Source organism: Ostrea edulis, chromosome 10 (assembly GCF_947568905.1).
Source record: "Ostrea edulis chromosome 10, xbOstEdul1.1, whole genome shotgun sequence".
Taxonomy (NCBI): domain Eukaryota; kingdom Metazoa; phylum Mollusca; class Bivalvia; order Ostreida; family Ostreidae; genus Ostrea; species Ostrea edulis.
Genome location: NC_079173.1, coordinates 29924900 through 29948911, shown reverse-complemented (window position 1 = coordinate 29948911; position 24012 = coordinate 29924900). Strand labels below are relative to the sequence as shown.

The window sequence follows — 24012 nt, the reverse complement described above, 5'->3', positions numbered from 1 at the left end:
CCTATATCTTGATCAGGTAAAGGGAGTTATCCGTAGTCAAAATCAGTGTGCCAAGAACGGCCTGACAAACGTTATGAAACACGTCAGGCAGCATTTGACCCAATACCAGGCTGTATTGGTAAACTAGATCGTTATAACGAACATAGTATTTGCGAAATACTGACTTTAAACGAGACTGTTGGAACCCCTGCACCATCAACTTGTTTGTCAGTAACCTGTTTCGATTTAAGAACTGACCATACGCACAGTGCTTGTTTTAGTTACAGAGTTGAAGATCCGCATTTTTAACATTACACACAATGACACAACATATGTGATAAATGCTGCTGTATTACGTTATCTCTGGTATACTCGAGAATATGGGGAACCAGCTTACAACTCATCGTTTTTTAAAACTTAATTAAGAACAAAGAAATGTGCTATAGCTTTCTTTTTGTAAACATCAAATTCTTTTGTATTTGCATAACAACTTACTATTAATGTCATCGGGCAAAACGTCCACTGCTGCATTATATGATTCTCTGAAATCGTCAGATACACATGTGTATTGTCCACTATCAGTCAAACGAACGCTTCCAAAGACAAGGATGCCGTTTACATCACGCTGTTGTTCATGTCGGATTGGCTTGCCGTTTTTCATCCAGAGAACTTTTCCAGTTGGCATTGAGACGGCACACTGCAATTTAAACCCAGTGTTCTCAACTGGGCGGAAATGTCCTCGTGAAATTTCTTCATTGAAGGGGATTTCTGAAACTAATGCGCAAAATATTTCATTGTCAAAACCTTCATGAATATGAGAAGTAACTTTTCATAATACTATTGCTATAAAACAATGAAATTGAAAACTCTAACTATTAATGTAAATGATTTGAGTACAATAAAGAGTTTACTTAAAACAAAAATTGATTCATTTATTTGCTATAGTTGGTTGGTTTGTTGTTTGTTTAAGGTCCCATCGAGGATTTTTCATTTATATTGAAAAGTTTCCATCTATAGGTTAAGTATTATAGATTTAGTCCTATGCTTAGCGCTCAGGGCCGTAGCAGTGAGTGTTCTTTACCAACTCCAAACGCGACACAGGGCCTTTGATTTTAAGGTCACATACTAAAAGACCCGAGTTTCTCACTTGCTTCGTAAAGGAGCAATATCTACCTATGTTTACATCTTAGGTTTGGGCGACTTTAACAGAGCTACCGTGACTGGTATGATACAAACTTGGATACTTAGTAAAACGATGATATTAATTTACTATGGGAAATGCTCTGATACTAAAATAAACTATAGCAAATAAAACTTGGAATGCTTCGATCGACTTATTATAGTAGAAGCATGTTTTAAATTTGATGCATTTGAAATGTTAGAATGTATTCGTTGATGATTTACCATTCTCAAACGAATACTAAAAGTTTGATTAGCGGTGTTGAAAACTTTGATTTACGATGATACACTGATAACAAGAGGTATGTTAAACACTTTAATACTAATATCAATAGAATCAACAGCCGTTTCATAAAGCGTGGCAGCCAAACTGTTGCATCACAAAGACATTTGCTTTATCTCCATGATGTCTCTGCAATGAGTATCAACCATAAAACTAATCAAAATATGCTTACGCGGACTCGTCCTTGATTCTGGATATTGAGGTTCCTGTCCTGAAGGTGTTTTGGGTTGGAATTCAGTGGGAAAGTGGTCTGAGGGCAGTTTTGGTTGGAAGTTAGTTGGGAACTGGTCTGAAGGTGTTTTTGGTTGGGAGTCAGTTGGAAACTGGTCTGAGGGCGTCTTTGGTTGGAATTCAGTTGGAAACTGGTCTGGATCAGGACTCTCTGAAAAGGTTTCACCAAAAAACTTAAGATAACCAACGACAACCAATCTCATAAACATCTAAACATAATTGTATATGATTCATACTGAGAAGGGATTAGACATTATCATTATATCCCGTAGACTATAGCTAGTAACCAAAAAAAAAAAAACAACAAAAAACGCAACAAGACAGTTTTAAATGTTCCTCTAAAATCCATGGGATTGTGCCTATTCATATAGTATCGATACATAAAACATCACAATAACACAGAATACAATATGTACACATGTTTGTACAAGCCTGATTAGTCTTCAAGCATAAGACAATCCCACCTCTATACTTATGTTACAAAGGTAAACATTTCTCAGTAACGCTAGAGGAACTCTTGCTCACATGTATCTTCTATTGACCTTCATCTTGGACAACGTGACCTTAATCTTTTACCATGTGACCTGATAGGCTATACATGTAGCTCTCGGTGTATTCATCTGGCCATTGTCCACTTACCAATTTGATGAATCGAGAGTGTGCTTAATGAAAGGTGAAGATAACGAACAGTGATCAATCTCATAACTCCTATAAGCAATACAAAATAGTTGGGCAAATACGGACCCCTGGACACACCAGAGGTGGGATCAGGTGCCTAGGAGGAGTAAGCATCCCCTTGTCGACCGGTCACACCCGCCGAGAGCCCTATATCCTGATCAGGTAAACGGAGTTATTCGTAGTCAAAATCAGTGTGACAAGAACAGCCTAACAATCGGTTTGAAACACGTCAAACAGCATCTGACCCAATGATACTGAAATATGCGATATCACGACACAAAACTGAAATCATTGATGTACAGGTGGACAGATAGGAAAACGAAAGAACATGATGTATCTTGATATTAAATGAGATCACAGAGTGAAACTGTAACATTAAGTCAACTGAAAGTTCACTGAAAGGCTTGGAAAGGTGTTGCATAGCAGAGTTCGGCTATTAAATCATCTTTCTCTAACCGTCCAGTCACCTATCAGTTTACTAAATGGCATTGTATCATTATGTGCTTCAATATGCTTAAATTCGTAACATTTTTATTCCAATGAAATTTGGCAAACGTCATTACTGAAAAATTCTGTGTTGCTCAAATATTTCTTGACAGAGGTCTGCCATTCAGTTATTCAATCACTTTATATATCATCAATTAAGATACGCATACATATAAATCAAGAATGGTAGAAGTAACTTATGGAGCACTGGCTGATGGTATTAAAAAGCAGGCATATGCATTATCCATATCCAACGGCATTGCATAACAGTACATTTGATGACATTTAGAATAACAACACATTGATACGAACCAAAACCAGGTGGAAGAGGGGGGAGACGGGGGAAATTGAAGTCGACTGTTTAATGAAAAGTACGGAATGAAAAAGACAGTTGGTATGGGGGAACATTAGTCATAGTAAGATGTAATGGTGATTAGCTATAGATTAATACTAGGTGAAAAAATATCGATTTATGTATATAAACCGACATTTTACAGCATCTGTGTAGGTAACACCTCATCAGAACTATGAGATATACACATTCACATCAATTCGAAGATGCTTCAGATATGTCAATGTTACATTATGCAATCTTCAAAATTATAACATGCCTTTAGGATCGGGAGAAATTGGTCCAGTTCTCTGACCATCCGTGGGATCTTGTGGAGCGTCAGGTGTACCTTCAATATGAGAAAAGCCAATAATTCAAATTGTGAAAATAACTATGACTGGGGTTTTTTTCTGGATAAAGATAATGATACATCATCAAATTGGAGTATAACTCGCAATGACCATAATTTGATATGGTAAATTATTTACTAAAGATAGTGATTTCTGAATCATATTGATTTCATTCTAACTTACGGTAGATATCATAGAATCTAAAAAGACAACGGCCTAATAAAAATATTTGATTTCGTCAATTTTTGATCCGAATATCACAGACACGTATTGTAGACTTCTGTTTGCCCATCATTTACTATCGTACATAACGTTTGTGTTTTTTGTTCAAGAACCCCAAATGTAACTTCAATGCTATTCTTAACATTACTTAACATAACTAAACTGCTCTCGACATCGTCAAAATAAAATTTTCCTACACATTCAGTATTTTGACTTTCTGTGAACATTTTTCAAATAATTTTATGTATTTACTTGGTGTGGTCTTCAACACGACATTTAGATCTAATGACAGCGTTTTTTATATTAGCAATAAACATTTTGGTTCATATGTTGATTCGATATATCGCAGAGTACTCGAAATAAAAGATACCACATCTGCTTCATACTTAGATATTTTATTGAACATATATGCTAGCGGAAAATTAACAACTTGACTTTATAACAACCGTTGCTGCTTCAGTTTCTCAATCGTCAAGTTCCCATATTCATTTTGTAATATCTCATTTCTACATGTACCTGCATATGTTGTTGATATCGGTAAGCTGATTCAATACGCAAAAGCTTGTTCTGCTTATGATCAGATTATAGATCGAGACAGGCTACTGACAAATACGTTAATGTTACAGCGGTTTCAACAATCTTGTTTAAAAGTCAGCATATCGCAAATGATGATATTTATAACGAACTAATACAACCTGTTATTCGACTAAATGCTGCATGGCAAATTTTTGCAATAATTGAAAATTAAAAATACGGAACAGCGATCAACGTCATCATGCATTTCAATCAACTTATTTAAAAAGAAATGGTCTAACTTAGCCTAAACACACATGCAAGAAAATCAACAAGTAATGGAAAATTGCGGTGAATATACACATATATTCTTGTTGAATTTGTAAAGTTAGTTATTCTATAAAATGCGGTCACTCCTATATAAGTTTTCCAGCACGTGACTTGCATTGTGTGGGTACATGGAACAACAACGAATGATTCTGAATAATACCCGTCGTGCTTATATTCATAAAAGTATGTGTGAAAGGTGAAGATAACTCCTAAAATCAACACAAAATAGATAGTTAGGCAACCACGGATCCCTGGACACACCAGGGGTGGGATCAGGTGCCTAGGAGGAGTAAGGATCCCCTGTTGTGTATGTGTTGAGCCTGCATGACTCTCCGATAAACCGAGAAATTGAAAAAGCACCGGTCATTTCGCTTTAAGAGTCACTGAATTCAAATCGTTTTCAAACTATTTTAACAGTAGATAATGATTGTACCTGGGTATGCTTCCCGGTCATTAACATGTAGCCTCGTGGAGGATGTTGCTTCTCCATCACCAAGAATACAAGTATACAAGGCTGCGTCGGAAGGTTGGACCGAATTAATGAACAAGCCATTGTAGCTCAAATCTACGCCATTGGTAGACGACATTAACTCTCCATTTTTGTACCAGAACACAGGTGCATTAGGATCTACGTTATACCCAGAGTCACACGGAATGTTTGTATCTGCACCTCTGTCCGCTATAACCATCTTTGGAGATTCTTCAGAGGTTGGTAATTGCATAGATGGCAGCTGTTCCCTGTTCGGTAGTACAGCATTGGGCGTTTTGTCATCAAGTTCACTTAGTAGTAAATATTCTGTGAAAAAATAATAGCATATTTTCTTCTTATAGAAGCAATGACATTGAAACTGGAAATCGGTCTTATGTCTTTCAAGGATTCTGATTTACCAATATGTAGAGACCTAAAATTTAAAAATGACGACGCATCGAAACTGGCTTACCGTCTACACTTTCGGGTTTGACATCTACAATTGCCATTTTGTCATCTTTCCCTATCTGACATCTGTATATTCCAGACTGACTACGCAAAATGGATGGAAATTTTATAGTTCGCCCCCTGTCCTTAATTTGAAGAATTGATGGTTTGGAAAGATATACTGGTTGACCATCCTTTGTCCAAATAACCGGTTGACGGTAGTCTGCACCATCAATGTTACAAGTAATATTGAAGTCGGAGTTTGATCGTGGTCTGTGGTAGTCCATCATAGAGCGTCTGTCCTCTGGCTTTTTATTTCTTTCACTCAGCAGGAAAGCTACAACACACATTGACTTATTAAAGTATGTAGTAATAGATTTAAGACAAAGAAACAGTTGATTTGTTAAGAGATTGTCTTCAAAGTGGTCGTATTTGCGCGTCACACCAACCTGTTTATAGTTGTTGTAAGAAATAAATACTGTAGAATATTTTTCTATTGTTGAAATTTAAGCGCTTTGTAAAAAAAAAAAATGGACAAGATTGTGCATACATGATTTCGTGTTGAAAAACGTTAATCAAAGGAATTATCAAGTGCCCCATACTGGATTCGTGTTATATTCATACCGTGAAATCAACGAAACTAAAACTAATGAAAATTAGTTTTTATGAACAGAGAGGGGTGTGTGATAGAGGATTCGTTTACTTTGTTAGATTTCATGATTGCATACATAAGCTGCAATTAAGATAAACATCACATCGATATATAAAATACAACGGTGCTATCAAAATTCCGGTTTCGAGTGCAGAATAGAAATAGAAATCCTGACGACGTTGGGTAATGCAATATTTTTGGATTGACTTACTATTGATGTCTTCCGGTACTACTTGCTATTGATGTCTTCCGGTACTACTTACTATTGATGTCTTCCGGTACTACGTCCACTGCTGCGTTGTATGTCTGTTTGTGATCATCAGAAAGACAGGTGTAATGTCCGCTATCAGACAACATAACCGAACCAAACTTAAGCTTTCCATTGAAATCCTGAGGTAGTTCTTCTTTTCTGAGAGCCCTGCCATCTTTCATCCAGATGACCTTTCCTGTAGCCGTTGAAATGGCACATTCCAAATCAAAATCATTTTTCTCTACTGGTCGGAAATGTCCTGGTGATATTTCCAATGGAATGGCTGAAACAATTGTAAATTATGACATGTATTCTGTAGATATAAACAGCACAAAGGAACGTGCTATTCCATAACATATATCATATATCGTGATTTATTCGACAAATGCGTAATCAAGTTCTCAATCAATGTGAAATGAAAGTCTGCATTTGTATCTTTTTTTTAAGTAAAACTTTAATGCATACATGAAAAATTAGAATTACAAATTTGACGGATTTTGGACTCACGTGATGGAGTTTGAGTTCCCGTAGGCTCCTGAGTATCAGACACGAGTGGTTTAGCATCGGTTTGGGGAGAAACAACAGGATTTTCTCTTGAACCACCTGAAACATTTTTACAAGGATCAAGTGGAGTTTGTGACATCACTGCTATAGAAACCAAGATATGTTGTCATTGTAATAATTACTTTTTTATCGAATGAATTATTGTATCATTATATAGTATTTACTGTCTGACATCAACAGCATTTGTACTTTACCCGAGAACGGATCCGTTGTCAGAAGTCACAATCTGAAACCAACGGATCCATTCAAGCGTCGAAATTTTCTATTGTCCGAAGATTAATTCCAAAAATATTTTGTTTTATACTTTCACGTTATCCAGCTCTGATCAGGCAACAGGGTGACCTTTGAAGTGTCGGTCCACAAAAAGTGTATTCATGTTTTAAAGACACCAATGACATTACAGAACGACAGAAGCAATGGACAGTGCTACACAGATATTTTTCACATACTAGAGCATCATTAAATGATTGAATACGAAAAGGTGAGGATAACGAACAGTGACCAATATCATAACTCATATAAGGATTACAAAATTAAGAGTTGGGCAAACACGGAGCTCTGGACACACCAAAAGTGGGATCAGGTGTCTAAGAGGAGTAAACATCCTCTGTCGACCTGTCACACCGCCGTGAGCCCTATGTCTCGATTCCGTACACTTCTAGGCATGTACCTCTGGATTGAAATAAGTGTGGGAGTCAACCGGCGGGACTACTATAACGAAACGGGGCTGGATTTCGTTGGCAGGAAACTACCAAAATTGATTGCCATTCCCATTTGTTTTTATAATTGCCATTTTGAGATTGATAAATACTTGATAAGCAATATTTTCAATACTTAATTATTGGTTTCCCAAAAATGTATAACCGAAAATAAAAAAAAAATACTTGACGAAATATCCTACATAAACATTTATGTAAGAGTGTGCCACATGTTTTGTGATAATTCACTTTGATACACTTACAATGTAAATATTCCAGATAAAAAGAATTCTAGAGAAAAGTTACTCCACAATATCAGATTATAATCATTGGACAATATCTAATGCAATAACAGCCATATCATTTGATATTGTATTTGGTAGATCGTCATAATGCATAAACGGAATGTATGAAAACAAGCAACATATACTGTAATAAAAAATGATACATGTGTTTTACATTAAATAAATTTTATCCATGCACTGATGATTATTCGAATAAAGTATATTTTCGCTATCAGATCATAGATATTGCAAAACTAACATGGTTTTCAGACATTAACGTGCAGTTACAATGCGAACAACAGGCGACAGTTGTATGGATAGTATAAGCATTTCTCAACAAGTACACACAGCCAAAGATACCATATATACAAACCAATAGGAGGAGGAGGTGGAGGAGGAGGAGGAAGGTTAAAGAATCCTGTACAATAGATACATCAAAGATATATAGAATGTAAAGTTAATATTGGAATCTGAAAATGAAACGATAGAAGTTATATGCGTGATTTACTGTACGCTGTGTTCACTCTATTAAGAGAATTCAAGGATATTTTCTTCCAGTGCAAATTTTCAATTCATAATGGATATAAATATTCCTTGACCAATATTTTATTTTAATACACCTCTACCAATGTCACATGTACGTAAAAATACACCATTTTGAAGATGAGAAAAACGGTTTGTTGTCTTCGAGGTTTGTTGTTCATGCAATGAAAGAAAACACCCATGAGACTAAGCGGTCACCTGAGGACAATGCATTACATTTTCAAAAGCGCATGACTCGTTTGCATGAAATCTTAAAAATCATTAATACACAAACATTTCTAACATATCATTGATTTACCAAAGGTCTCAAAATTTCTACAAAAGGAACATTCTGTAGAATAATCCATGCTTGCTTACTCGTGTAATGATAATAGAACCTGAACCTTGGTGTCAAAGATTTCACTATTTATGCTGATTTTAAACATAGAGATATTTTGTCCCCTTGATGTCCAGGGGTAAAGCATATGTTTTTCTTACGTAAAGATATGCATTTTCAATATATGACCAACTTAGCCCCATCCTGGAGGCCGAACCCTCACCGCAGGGGTAATGAATTTCAGAATTTTGAGAGAACCTTGAGTACTCATTATAATCATGCAGATATTGTTTCGTTGATGACCAGATGTACAAAATAAATTTATGCATATAGAGCATGTTCGATTTATGACTACTTTCATTCCTCCCCTGGGGCCTGGACCCTATATCCAGAGATCATGAATAGAATAATTTTGGTAAAGGACTCATTGCTCATACAATCAATTTGACTATTTGATATACAGTAGTAAAGAATGCTATTTTTTGAAGATTGCATTAATTTTCATGGTTTTGGCCCCCACTGCTCAAGTCCCAGGAAGGAAGGGTCTATGAAAATTACAATTGCCCTTTCTTTATACTATTTTGTGTTATATCCCAAATATCATCAGAATTGGTTGAGCTGTTCATGAGAAGAAGCTGAAAATGTTCAAAAGTATACGATCGTCGCACTTCGCATGATGACTGACGAAAACAGATAGCAATAGGTCACATAACTGATACAGCTGATCTGCAAATATGAGGTATATTATACTGCAACACTTTCTTTACAATTTCCCATATAACCTTTGTATTATGTACAGATCTAAGACATTTTAATCAGTGCTTTATTTTCTTTCCTACCGCTATATACATATACTACGCATTTACAGGATATGCATACATAGAGAATCACGAGGCAAAATACAAATGACATCAACGGTTTTTGTGGACTATAACGAACAGTGATCAATCTCATAACTCCTATAAGCAATACAAAATAGAGAGTTGGGCAAACACGGACCCCTGTACACACCAGATGTGGGATCAAGTGCCTAGGAGGAGTAAGCATCCCCTGTCAACCGGCCACACTCGCGGTAAGCCCTATATCCTTATCAGGTAAACGAAGTTATCCGTAGTCAAAATCGGTGTGCCAAGAACGGCCTAACAATCGGCATGAAACACGTCATACAGCATTTGACGCAATGATAGGCTGTATTGATGAAGTAGATCGTAATAAAGACATAGAATTTGCGAAATGCTGACTTCAATCGAGACTGTTGAAACCCCTGTACCATCAACTTGTTTGGCAGTAGCTTGCCTCGATTTAAAAACTGGCTATACGCAGAACAAGCTCTTGCGTATCGAATCAGTTGAGAGGTATAAACACCATATGCAGGTGATAATGGAATATTGCTACATAAATATGGGGAGCTGACGATGGAGAAACTGAAATCATCCCGTTTGAGTTGTCAGTTTGCCGTTAATGTCTACTTTCAATAATGATATATTTGTATATGTGAGAACATGGTTAAGATGAACACATGAATGTAACAAACAGTTGTCAATCTCTTATGATGAAATGAACAATCAAATAAAAACATTTTACCGAAATCGTCAATTGGGTCAATTGGTCTGGGATCTGAAAATAAAGAAAGCACAATTTTAATTCTTGATTGTCTTAGTTTAATTGGTTTTGTAAGTCATATTGTTATCCACAGTTTTGCATACTTGAGGGTGTATAATAGAGGAGTTACATACTTGGTTCTCAGGCAATAAAACAGGTATATACTGGGTTCTAAGACAATAAAACTTTTGCTGACTTAGAAACTATCTACAGTAATAAGCATTTATTAATATCACTGCTTATACCAATATAATGTCCCAGTTGGCATCATGATATATGCGGTTGTAAACCGAAAGGTGGATCAAAGGATATACATTATTTTGAAATGTTTTAAAAGCCCATCAACATTCTTCCTACCTGTATATACTAGCATACACAAACATTCGACTAAGCATGTGGAATATACAATTAATTTTCATCATTATTCTGTAATCTATGCTCTCATTTATTTTCGTTCATCTCACATTGACTATCATAAGGTGTTAGAAAATAGCATTATTGAAAGGGCACGCTCATTTCAATAACAAACGGTTTTGCATACAAGTCGAATTTTTTTGTTGATAGAGGAAATATATTCCAATAGTCGAAATCAGCAGTATAAAAAATAGCATAAGTAAAAATATAATGATAAGAACGCACTGCACTTGAAGTAAATCATAAAATGGATTAGTTGGTATCAAAATGATTTACTGCATTCTAAAACAGATTTTATTCATTTGTGATGTTGAACATTAAACATATAACTCATTTAATGTTAACAACCACAATTTGGACCTTCTGAATGCAAGGATACGAGTAATATTCTATCCTTAACTCTGTGTTACTTGAGTCTTTTTATGCTTACAAACAGCCCAGTGAAATGTTGATTTTGGAATTTAAAGTATCTTAGGTTTACATATTCACAAATTCAACTCTTAAATGACACATTTTACCTAAAGAATACTTTCAATGTGATCTCGAAATACGCATCTGGTGCATCAAAATTGGTACCGTATCAGTTTTACATTATGACCCCTGGGTCGAGGCCTCTGCTGGTGGACTGTTAGTCCCCGAGGGTATCTACAGCCCAGTAGCTAAGTACTTCGTTACTACCTTGAAAATACGGATGTATATTCAATTGCTGTTATAAAATTTAGAAATTCATTTCAAAATTAAGGATTATCTCCCTCATGCATAGCTCTTATCGTTGGACGAATTTGGCTCCACTTTCTTGGCACGCTGTTTTTGGCTATATTCAGCTCTAAAACTTCATAGTTTTTTCGGATTTCAAACATTTCGGTTGAGCATCACTGAAGAGACATTATTTGTCGTAATGCGCATCTGGTGCATCAAAATTGGTATCGTATCAGTTTTACATTATGACCCCTGGGTCGAGGCCTATGCAGGTGGACTGTTAGTCCCCGAGGGTATCTACAGCCCAGTAGCTAAATACTTCGTTACTACCTTGAAAATACGGATGTATATTCAATTGCTGTTATAAAATTTAGAAATTCATTTCAAAATTAAGGATTATCTCCCTCATGCATAGCTCTTATCCTTGGACGAATTTGGCTCCACTTTTTTGGCACGCTGTTTTTGGCTATATTTAGCTCTAAAACTTCATAGTTATTTCGGATTTCAAAGATTTCGGTTGAGCATCACTGAAGAGACATTATTTGTCGAAATGCGCATCTGGTGCATCAAAATTGGTACCGTATCAGTTTTACATTTATGAAATAAACTTGGATCGATATCAATCTATTTTCAGACTTTGCAAATAATAACATACCCCAATCTTCTTCACAAAACAAATAATAAACTCTCGAAAATGTGCTTTTGCGATAATATATAACCTTAATTTTGTGTGACACCCTTTTAAACACATTAGACAGTAAATTTTAATCATAAAAAATTTGGGAGTCAATCCCTTTAAAACTAGCAACACAGTAACAGTTCTGTTTTACACATGATGCACCCTTGTAATATTGACATTTAAGGTTGGCCATATCTTTATAGCAGACATTGCCATGTGCTGATCAAATCATCATCGTAGTACGTATGGTACACAATAGACGGACTCATGAGATCATATATTTAACCACCCAAACTGTCTTGAGTGACGAACATTTTTCTTACCGGATTTTAAACGCAGTCCCATTTCATTAGATGATGGACTGAGAAGTACAAAATTAACTTGCAAGTAAAGTTACCTCGAGCAGGTGGATCATTTGGTTTCAGCGGTTCAAATACGAATGCATCTTTCTTACCCCCAATTGGAGCTGTAAAACAGAATGACATTATTTTAAATTGATTTCGTTTGAGAAATATAAAAAAAGAAAGGTAAGAGTGAATTTACTTGCAAGTAAATTTACTTTGTGCAGATGGATCATTTGGTTTCACCGGTTCAAATACGAATGCATCTTTCTTATCCGCCATCGGATCTGTAAAAAGAATATAAATTTTAGAAATGAATTCCTTTTGATAAATATTTCGTTTCTGAAACATTCCTTCAAAGTAAAAGCAACATTTCTTTGACAACAAAGAAGCTCGAATCTTTCATTTAATAAAATTCAACATATATTTCAGTATATTGATTTTATATATATATGCTCATACATATCAAATGATAAACTGACTCAGGTTCTTTAGGGTGATATATCATTCTCAAATTTTGGTAAACGATGCATTAGAAAAGGGAATTAATGAAGTATATTTGCCGTCTGTTTATACCTGTATCTGTTTCAGGTGTGTTTGGGTCCATTTGTCTGGATACAGGCGGCAATGGTGCTGGATCTGTCAATATATTAAAATACGTCAGCATGGGAGCTTTAGATGAAAAGGAGAAGATAATGAACAGTGATAAATCTCATAACTCCTAACAGGAATACAGAATAGAGAGTTGGGCAAACACGGACCCATGGATATAACAGAGATCAGGAGCCTAGGAGGAGTAAGTATCCCCTGTTGATCGGTCACACCCGCCGTGAGCCCTATATCTTGATCAGGTAAACGGGGTAATCCGTGGTTAGAATCAGTATGCAAAGAACAGCCTAAGAACTGGTATATACTACAATACAATCTGCGTTTAAAATTACAAATATGTACTGCACTCTTACCGGTGGTTAACGTCTTGCAAAGTTACGACAAAATCATTGTATTGCTTGCAAAATAGTTATTCTGCTTATCTATAAAGGATAAGACATGTATCATGTAACCTTCACATATTCTATTTATATAGTAGATTTGTACAGAATAGAGAGTTGGGCAAACACGGACCCATGGATATAACAGAGGTGGGATCAGGAGCCTAGGAGGAGTATCCCCTGTTGATCGGTCACACCCGCCGGTGAGCCCTATATCTTGATCAGGTAAACGGAGTATTCCGTGGTTAGAATCAGTATGCCAAGAACAGCCTACGAACTGGTATAGACTACAATACAATCTGCGTTTAAAATTACAAATGTGTACTGCACTCTTACCGCTGGTTAGCGTCTTGCTAGCGGGGTAAAGATAAGCAAAGTCACGACAAAATCATTGTATTACTTGCAAAATAGTTATTCTGCTTATTTATAAAGGATAAGACATGCGTAGATTGAGGAACAGTATCACGACTAGTACCCTGTGACATTTACATATTCTATTTATATATTGGATTTGTTTCACAGTGATTCCTCTTTATATCTCGATTATTTATCAAGGATTGGGATGTTTAAAATCTAGTTACTTTCATTTTGTGGACGTAAATGGTGAAGAATCGGAATAGCAATGGACGACTTGGCGTTAAATTAGTTTGCAAATCAAAATTCCTATACTTTTTGCATTGAAGCAAATTTCCCTTTTGTTGTGAATAGCAATTTTAAAGATATGAATGATACATATATTGTGCAATTATCAACTTGATCTAAAAAGGAAATCATATCAAGTCAAATGTATTGATGATAGAAGCATAACATGAAATATTTTGAGATACTATTATTTGACCTCGTACGTGTTATTGACTTTGTTAACTACACTTATTATGTAATGTGGTATATTACACCATGAACACATCAGATCATATCTCAAACTATTGTGGAGGTTTTGGTGAACTGTAAAGTATTAAGAGTAATTGTCCTTACATTGATGAAGAATGGATACATAACGTACAAACCTCTTGGTAAAACTGTTAAATCGACTGCGTAAGATGACGCCAGATCGTCATTTTTCACACAAATATACGACCCCCCGTCAGCTAAATCGACAGAGCGGAATGTGATACTCGATCCACTGAGATCTCTTGAGATTGATGAGTGTATTGGAGATCCATTCTTAAACCATGAGATAGTGTCCGTTCTCTTTATGTTAGGGATCATACATCTCAGGGTGTATTCTTCTCCCTCTTCAGCTTGCAGTGACTCTGGTTCCTGATACCCTATGCTATTTGGATCTGCTGGAACTTTAGAATAGTAGTGTTCTTTTAAGTAAGTTTTCATCTCCACTTTCAAGTTATTTATTTATAAAAAACCAATAACATTGACGAAACACATTTGCTAAGGTACAACAATAATATCAATTTACCTTAAATGCAGTAATCGCAACACTTCATATAAAAGGTAGTATTGTATCACTTGTGTAACGGTAGCAATGTTACCTGTGTTCAATATTGTGTTGGAAGCTGTCTGTAATTTGCCGTTTACAATGCATGTGTACGTCCCCGCATGAGATGACATGACTGGATCGAAAACAAGTTTGCTATCTAATTTAGTCGGTGCATTAGGGGATGAAAAGTCCAGGGGTACGTCATCTTTATACCACATTATATTGTCGCCTTGCAACCACTCAGTTCCACAGTCAAAAGCAAATAAACGTTTTTCTCTTGCTGTGAGTGTAACAGGTTTTCGTTCTGAAACAAAGAAAATAAAACATCTGTTCGTGTTTTACATCTCATTCGAGAATTTTTTACTTACTCATGCAGAGATGTCCCCAGTTTTTGGTAATTTTCAACAAAGTTTGACCTATGCATGGCACAGTGAGAGTTATTTAATGTGGTAACGCTTACTATGACAAGGGCCGTCCATTTTGAAGGTCATATCCGATAGATGCGTGACGTACGCACTTGTAGTATCGAGTGATCCAAGAAGGAATAAACAATATCTATGGTAAAGTTCGCAGGTTTAACTTAGCACAAGGATAAAGAATCGAACCGTTTACAACGTGAGCGCCCTAACAGCTAGTCTATCAGAAAGTACTTATTCTACTATGTCAGTTGCTAAACGTGTTGTAAATGTATTGTCCTATGCTTACATAAACCATGTACCTGAATATGCTGGGCTTAATAAGAAGCATTTCATATTTTGTAAACCTTCAAGATGACCTGAATTTCATATTTCTTATCTAGACTCATCCTTTTTTCCAAACATATGAAAACACAATGCAGAGGGGTCAAGGCGTCCTAAGTAACATAGCAAGTAATAACAGCATATTTAAAGTGAAGTAAAAATTTACCTAGAGTTTCATAATGTACTAAAAATGGTTTACCAATACATACAAACCCATCGTACTACGTGGGGAAATTCCACCCACTCAAATAATTGGCAGTTTGGGCTTGATATTTCAACAATGATATAATATATATAATGAATTGAAAAAGTGATCTGGACCTGTACAATATCCTCTCATATTTAACAATGTCGTCAATCTCGATTCAAATATTGGGCATTTCTCACATTATCTGCCAAATCTTATCAAAATGAAGCCAAAAATCCTACCTCTTGTACCCAAATCCTAAACCTGCAACTAGTCACCTTTTGGAATATGCCTTGATCGAAATAAAATATCGTCATCTTTCACCTGTTTCAAGTCAATATGTACACACGATTGACTTTCTGTTTCTATATGAATATGTATATTGGGGGCGATTTCAAGGTCACAATGTAATATTATATGTAAGGTTACTATATACTGCACACCCTATATAAAACACCATACTTATATATCATCAAAGAAAACTGAAAAAAATCATCTGACAAACAGATTTACACACATACAGATTCAATACTGGATAACGGTAAAAAAGGAAGAAAATATGACAGTTTCCTGGTGATACAGCTATAGACCTGTATTTCGTGCCGTACTTTTATATTTTGACGTTATAGAGTGTGAAGTGCACTGGGATACATTTTATGATTTTTGTTTTAACTTTACTCGGGGTACCTTAATCCCCACTGCGAACCTATCTATCTTGGCAATACTGGATCATGTATATCACGCGGTGTAATCCTAAGAGTTGCCAAAATAACATGTATACCTTAAAAGGCTTCGTCTTACTGCTTGAAAACTGAAAACGTATCCATATCTTGACCCACCGTAATCACACACATTATACAAAGGTTTTTCATTCCTCGTTTTTTCATCATACACTGTAATGACATTTGACATGAACAAATTTCATGCTTTGATTTCTGCAATTAATCATACCTGGTGATAAATTGTCGATTCGAGGAGATGCTTCATCTCTCACTGTTTCATCAGGTACGGGTACTTTGCCACCTACAACAGTTTTTCTAACCCTGTAATCATGCACAGTATATTCCGAGAAATGCACTTTCAAAGGCAGTGTACTCTTTGATATGAAACTGAAATAGGTCCTTGCAGAAATCTTTTATGATAATCGATATTGATGATCATTACTGTATGCACCTTTAATTTTGCGTCACCGTGATTTACATGCTTTTTATTGCAGACATTTCGCAAAATCTACATTGCAGTGACATTGACAATATAAGACATTTTTATAGAATGGACATAAAAAGCGTGAATTCAAAATTGCGTGATTTACCGAAATAGTTAATATAACCAGGAATGAGTTTATGGAAATGAAAATAACGAACAGTGATAGAACTTTATCAACCCTAAAATTATTGCAAAATCTCTGTATTATTTCTGCTCATGGCCTGTTTGAGTGACCGAAGTGACCAACACAAATATGCTAATAGAGCAATATAGAACTGTCCCTGTCTCTTTTCAATTTATTTCAGATGACGTTTTAGATTTCTGGGTGTCGCTTCGTAAACGAAATCCGAAGACAAGACGATGAGTACTCATTTTGTGCTGTTTTAATGAAGTGTTAGTGATATGGCATAACAAAGAGAGAGAGAGAGAGAGAGAGAGAGAGAGAGAGAGAGAGAGAGAGAGAGAGAGAGAAGACAGAGATAAATATCTTTTATATCGCTCTATCAGCATACTTATCTGATATCCTGTTTCTTTTGGTTGCCCACCAAACATTTCCTAATCCCTGTGTGCATTTTTTTTTTAATTCAATGTTTACTAATTAAATGAAAACACTATGTTCACCCTATCCTTGATAACTACCAATCATTGATAATTATTGGTTTAATAATTATGAATACAATAGTAGGGTATCTTGGATTTGGGATGTAAAGAGTGATTTGGTATGCAAAATTCTATTGTTTTAGGTGTGAAACATGTACTAAGTATAATATTAAGAATACAGTGAAATTAATACATGCTGGGATATACTTGGTGAGTGACATTTATAAAGCATATAAATCCCTTGATAAAGAATGGCATATACAAACCCAGAGATTGAGGTACCGGTGGTGGAAGAGGTATAGGAGGAGGAAGAGGAAGAGGATTAAAAGGTCTAAGTCGTGTGCCTGGGAAAATTATCAAGATTATGCATTCCAATATCATACCGTTTTAAGTAACATAGATAAGAACACTTGTTCAATCGAATAGAAACATATCGGTACCTGTACTGTCTGAATACATACCATCTCCTGAAGGAGTTTCATCGCCAGGGTAGGTGCCTGGTCGAGGTGGCATGCCTGGGGAAGTTCGATCACTAGATAAGGTGCCTTGATCTGGAATCTTATCTGGATATGTACCGTCTACGACAGGAGGTTGTTCCCCAGGATAAGTGCTGTCTGGGAATGTTCCATCTGGATATGTAGTATCTCCAGGAGTTTGACCATCAGGTAAGATGCCGGGTCGTGGTGGTAGACCGCCTGGATATGTACCGTCTACGGGAGGAGGTTGATCACCAGTGTAGGTGCCATCTGGGAGTGTTCCATCTGGATATGTAGTATCTCCAGGATTTTGACCATCAGGTAAGGTGTCGGGTCGTGGTGGTGGACCGCCTGGATATGTACCATCTACGGGAGGAGGCTGATCACCAGGATAAGTGTCATCTGGGGATGTTCCATCTGGATATGTAGTATCTCCAGGAGTTTGACCATCAGGTAAGATGCCGGGTCGTGGTGGTGGTGGACCGTCTGGATATGTACCGTCTACAGGAGGAGGCTGGTCCCTAGGATAAGTGCCATCTGGGAGTCTTCCATCTGGATAAGTAGTATCTCCTGGAGTTTGAACACCAGGTAAGGTGCCGGGTCGTGGTGGTGGACCGCCTGGATATGTACCATCTACGGGAGGAGGCTGATCACCAGGATAAGTGTCATCTGGGGATGTTCCATCTGGATATGTAGTATCTCCAGGAGTTTGACCATCAGGTAAGGTGCCGGGTGGTGGTGGTGGTGGACCGTCTGGATATGTACCGTCTACAGGAGGAGGCTGGTCCCTAGGATAAGTGCCATCTGGGAGTCTTCCATCTGGATAAGTAGTATCTCCTGGAGTTTGAACACCAGGTAAGGTGCCGGGTCGTGGTGGTGGACCGCCTGGATATGTACTGTCTACGGGAGGAGGAGCATCACCAGGATATGTGCCATCTGGGAAAGTTCCATCTGGATTTATACTGTCTCGTGGAGGGTTTTGGCCATCAGGTAAGGTTTTGGGTCCCGGTGGTGGTGGTGGACCACCTGGATATGTACCGTCTACGGGAGGAGGCTGGTCCCTAGGATAAGTTCTGTCTGGGAGTGTTCCATCTGGATATGTAGTATCTCCAAGAGTTTGACCATCAGGTAAGGTGCCGGGTCGTGGTGGTGGCCCGCCTGGATATGTACTGTCTACAGGAGGAGGAGGGTCACCAGGATATGTGCCATCTGGGGAAGTTCCATCTGGATATGTAGTGTCTCGTGGAGGGTTTTGGCCATCAGGTAAAGTGTTGGGTCCCGGTGGTGGTGGTGGTGGACCGTCTGGATATGTACCGTCTATGGGAGAAGGCTGGTCCCTAGGATAAGTGCCATCTGGGAGTGTTCCATCCGGATATGTAGTATCTCCAGGATATTGACCATCAGGTAAGGTGTTGGGTCCTGGTGGGGGTGGTGGTGGACCGTCAGGATATGTACCGCCTACGGGAGGAGGCTGGTCCCTAGGATAAGTGCCATCTGGGAGTGTTCCATCCGGATATGTAGTATCTCCAGGATATTGACTATCAGGTAAGGTGTTGGGTCCTGGTGGGGGTGGCGGTGGACCGTCAGGATATGTACCGTCTACGGGAGGAGGTTGGTCCCTAGGATAAGTTCTGTCTGGGAGTGTTCCATCTGGATATGTAGTATCTCCAGGAGTTTGACCATCAGGTAAGGTGCCGGGTCGTGGTGGTGGATCGACTGGGTATGTACTGTCTACGGGAGGAGGTTGGTCCCTAGGATAAGTGCCATCTGGGAGTGTTCCATCTGGATATGTAGCATCCCCAGGAGATTGACTATCAGGTAAGGTGCCGGGTGGTGGTGGTGGACCGTCAGGATATGTACCGTCTACGGGAGGAGGTTGGTCCCTAGGATAAGTTCTGTCTGGGAATGTTCCATCTGGATATGTAGTATCTCCAGGAGTTTGACCATCAGGTAAGGTGCCGGGTCGTGGTGGTGGATCGCCTGGGTATGTACTGTCTACGGGAGAAGGAGGGTCACCAGGATATGTGCCATCTGGGGAAGTTCCATCTGGATATGTAGTGTCTCGTGGAGGGTTTTGGCCATCAGGTAAAGTGTTGGGTCCCGGTGGTGGTGGACCGTCTGGATATGTACCGTCTACGGGAGGAGGCTGGTCCCTAGGATAAGTTCTGTCTGGGAGTGTTCCATCTGGATATGTAGTATCTCCAGGAGGAGTTTGGCCATCAGGTAAGGTGTTGGGTCCTGGTGGGGGTGGTGGTGGACCGTCAGGATATGTACCGTCAACGGGAGGAGGCTGGTCCTTAGGATAAGTTCTGTCTGGGAGTGTTCCATCTGGATATGTAGTATCTCCAGGGGGAGTTTGACCATCAGGTAACGTGTTGGGTCCTGGTGGGGGTGGCGGTGGACCGTCAGGATATGTACCGTCAACGGGAGGAGGCTGGTCCCTAGGATAAGTTCTGTCTGGGAGTGTTCCATCTGGATATGTAGTATCTCCAGGAGGAGTTTGGCCATCAGGTAAGGTGTCGGGTGGTGGTGGTGGACCGTCTGGATATGTACTGTCTACGGGAGGAGGTTGGTCCCTAGGATAAGTGTCATCTGGGAGTGTTCCATCTGGATATGTAGCAATCCCAGGAGATTGACTATCAGGTAAGGTGTTGGGTCCTGGTGGGGGTGGTGGATCGCCTGGATATGTACCATCTATGGGAGGAGGCTGACCGTCAGGTAAAGTGTCTGTCTGCGATGGTATATCTGAATATGTAGCATGTATCATAAATAAGAAACCTATGATGAATCATTTGAACACTAAACTATTTGGCTTTAATTGATTTTGTATATGTACGGGTGGATAATCGAAACAGTTAAAAATATATTAAAGTCATTATGCCTAAACTTAGATTTGGTAACATGCAGTGATAAAATGTTAAGCAAACACTTTTGATTCAAAATAAGAACAAATACAGAAAGCGTCAGTTTTCTGCTATTGTTAGTTTGTATTATGTAAAAACGAAAGATTCGATGAACAAGCCCAAATAATGATCACACAAACTGAATGTACCGAAGCACTGAAACCGTATACGTAGAAATTTCTGCATGTCATTGAATTGTTAAAAATTAAAAAGCAGAAAGTGTCATTAAAGATTATATATGCACGTTTTTCTTTCGTTCAGGAGAAAGAAAACGGCGTATGGTAATTTCAAGCAAAAGAAATTAATAACAATTGTGGAACATCATCAATTGATTTACAGAAGCAGCACAAAGTACCATCTTTGCGGATATTAAAAGGACGAAAAACTGTGTTATGGCGTAATTAGGAAGTGTATCAGCAGAATTAACGGTTTTCAACAATACAATAAACCAAGGCACACCATAATTAATGAAGTCGTCTCTGCATCCACCTGCAAATCATCAGAGCTTTGTTAGAAAGAAACCAGACCCTAACCAACGTAAGTTTCACCTTGGACGCTTAGCCGAGTTGTGTGAGAAGTTTCTGTAATGTCATCTGCAATACATGTATAATCTCCCCCGTCCTCATGCAATATTGAACGAAATACCACAATAGACTTGTTCTCCATGAAATAAATCCGGGGAGTTATGCCAAACGGCAAAAACGTTTGTCCATTTTTAGTCCAAATAATGTCGATGCCTGGGCTCAGTGCTGGTATTCCACAGTGAAGTTCGTAGCGACTACCGTGCGTTGTATAAAGATTGAGGACACCTTAGCAAATGGGAAAATGCAGAAATAGAAACAAAACGGGGTAGATATTGGGGCATGCGTAAAGATGTCCAATACTTAAAGAAAGTATGTTTAAAAAGGATACAACAAGCGAATTTAAACAAGTAAAAATGTTGTAATGGTATCAAAGGCATTGATTTGGATTTTAACAAGGAACACAAATAGAAAACGTTCCTCGTGTGGGCATCATGTAAAATGGCAATCACATGAAGGGTAGATATTTGCGATGTTTTATTCAATGACGGCGAGAGGGAAAACAGAAAACAGTTATAATAACGGATGTACGATCTCTTAGGCAAAATATTCCACAGCCCTAAGATGTAAATATCTTTACTTGTACTGAATGATATGAAGTGTATGCATTTTTTATTCAAACACTAACTGAACACATACTATACTGTGATCATTTTTCTTCTATCGCTTGATTGATTGTGTGATAGTTTACGCTGATTTCATGATTTCTTAGATATTGAAGACCAACTTTACCCTGAAAGCCGGTTTTCAAGTATGGAAATTTCTGTGATGTCCCGCAAGGGGCCTATTCTTTTTGAAACATTAAAAGGACACACAATAAGTATTATATAGTGTTCGAAAAGGGTAGGTGCATACCCGACCTACACATCAATTTTTAAATCATCCATTTTCCATGCAACTAAGTTTATAAGGATTTGTATTTATACAAATTTGTATGAAATATCATCAATCAAGAAAATGCATTACTGTTTTACACGATAGACGGCAATACACCAATCACATGATTCTAATATATTATATTGGGATTCAACTTCATAACAGTGGCTGCTTTCTCTTTACTATTTATAATATACCATAGCCTGCTAAATTGCGTTATGCCTCGGAATAGGCTGTGGTATTGGCGGGATCAGTTGCCTAGAAGGAACAAACACCCACTGTGACAATTTACACCCACAGAGAGCCCCATATCTTGATAAGCTACTTGTCAGACAACATCCGACCTAATGATAGCTTGTATCTGCAACTTAGATGATAATATCCAAGAAGGAATATGCAACTTTAAACAACACTCTTGAAATCCCTGTAACATGACCTTTTGTCAGTAGCATGTAGCTTATCTCGGTCTAAAATTGATCATACGCAATGTATTCCCTCACGTATCGAATTCATGTGCAGGTGATCATGGAATATTGTTACATAAATATGAGAAGTTAACGATCGTCTTCTAAGCATTTAGAATTTTACGATTCGATACCAGAGGTGGGATCCAGTAGTGTAGTAGGAGGAGTAGGTATCCTATGTGTTCCAATGCAGTGGTGTTGGACTTGCGTTCAGATACGTTCGATCGACTTACGATCCGCTTACATTGTGGCCATTTTCCTGCAGGAACTGTTTTCCCAGTGAACGATTACTGCTTACTTAAAGACTTAAAGGGCCTAATCCTATGATCAAGAATGTTAAATAGAAGATCTACTTACTAAACTATAATTTCATATTTGAAAGGTGAAGATAACGAATGGTGATCATTCTCACAAGTCATTTAAGAAATACAAAAAAGAGAGTTGGGGAAACACGGACCCTTGGATATAGTAGATGTGGGACCAGGTGCCTAGGAGGAGTAAGCATCCCTTGTCGACCGGTCACACCCGTCGTGAGCCCTATATTTTAATCAGGTAAACAGAGTAATTTGTAGTCCAAATCAGTGTGCAAGACCTGCAAAACAATCGATATGAAACTCGTCCGACAGCATTGAACCAAATGATATGCTGTATTGGCAAACTAGTAACATACAACACGGCGTGCATGCTCAACCTTCGTTCCATTACGGTTATCATCAGTCATATTGCAGAAGCACTAAAATAGTTAAACAAATCTAGATCTATAAAACGGTCCTGTATGTCAAATTTATTACACGGAACCTCGGTTTCCATGTTTTCATCCAAGTTATTATTTCATAAAGTCTTGGAATGGGATAAGAGACCGCTATCAATTCATGAAGCCACAAATCCCCGAACAAAGTGTGATTATCCGATTCAAACATTTCCACCATGTCAATGATACAAAACCAAGGAAATAATCAAAGACATTATGACCCCGTTGAAGTTGTTGAAATCCATATGTAGCTCATATACAATC

At 37.8% G+C, this 24012-nt stretch overlaps 1 protein-coding gene across 1 annotated transcript in view; it reads right to left on the bottom strand.

Moving 5' to 3' along the window:
- LOC125665347 (uncharacterized) overlaps positions 1 to 24012 on the bottom strand; it is a 100551-nt gene that overhangs the window by 29748 nt on the left and 46791 nt on the right. Inside the window, exons 46-63 of the mRNA XM_056152437.1 lie at positions 18159 to 20918; positions 17964 to 18041; positions 16843 to 16914; positions 15017 to 15268; positions 14537 to 14821; positions 13117 to 13179; positions 12759 to 12827; positions 12597 to 12665; positions 10390 to 10422; positions 8320 to 8364; positions 6908 to 7003; positions 6414 to 6683; positions 5524 to 5835; positions 5016 to 5378; positions 3448 to 3516; positions 3149 to 3193; positions 1614 to 1823; positions 475 to 753 (exon numbers count right to left, since the gene is read on the bottom strand). Of these exons, the coding sequence (XP_056008412.1) occupies positions 475 to 753; positions 1614 to 1823; positions 3149 to 3193; positions 3448 to 3516; positions 5016 to 5378; positions 5524 to 5835; positions 6414 to 6683; positions 6908 to 7003; positions 8320 to 8364; positions 10390 to 10422; positions 12597 to 12665; positions 12759 to 12827; positions 13117 to 13179; positions 14537 to 14821; positions 15017 to 15268; positions 16843 to 16914; positions 17964 to 18041; positions 18159 to 20918 (5370 nt within the window). The remainder of the gene's footprint in view (positions 1 to 474; positions 754 to 1613; positions 1824 to 3148; positions 3194 to 3447; positions 3517 to 5015; positions 5379 to 5523; positions 5836 to 6413; positions 6684 to 6907; positions 7004 to 8319; positions 8365 to 10389; positions 10423 to 12596; positions 12666 to 12758; positions 12828 to 13116; positions 13180 to 14536; positions 14822 to 15016; positions 15269 to 16842; positions 16915 to 17963; positions 18042 to 18158; positions 20919 to 24012) is intronic.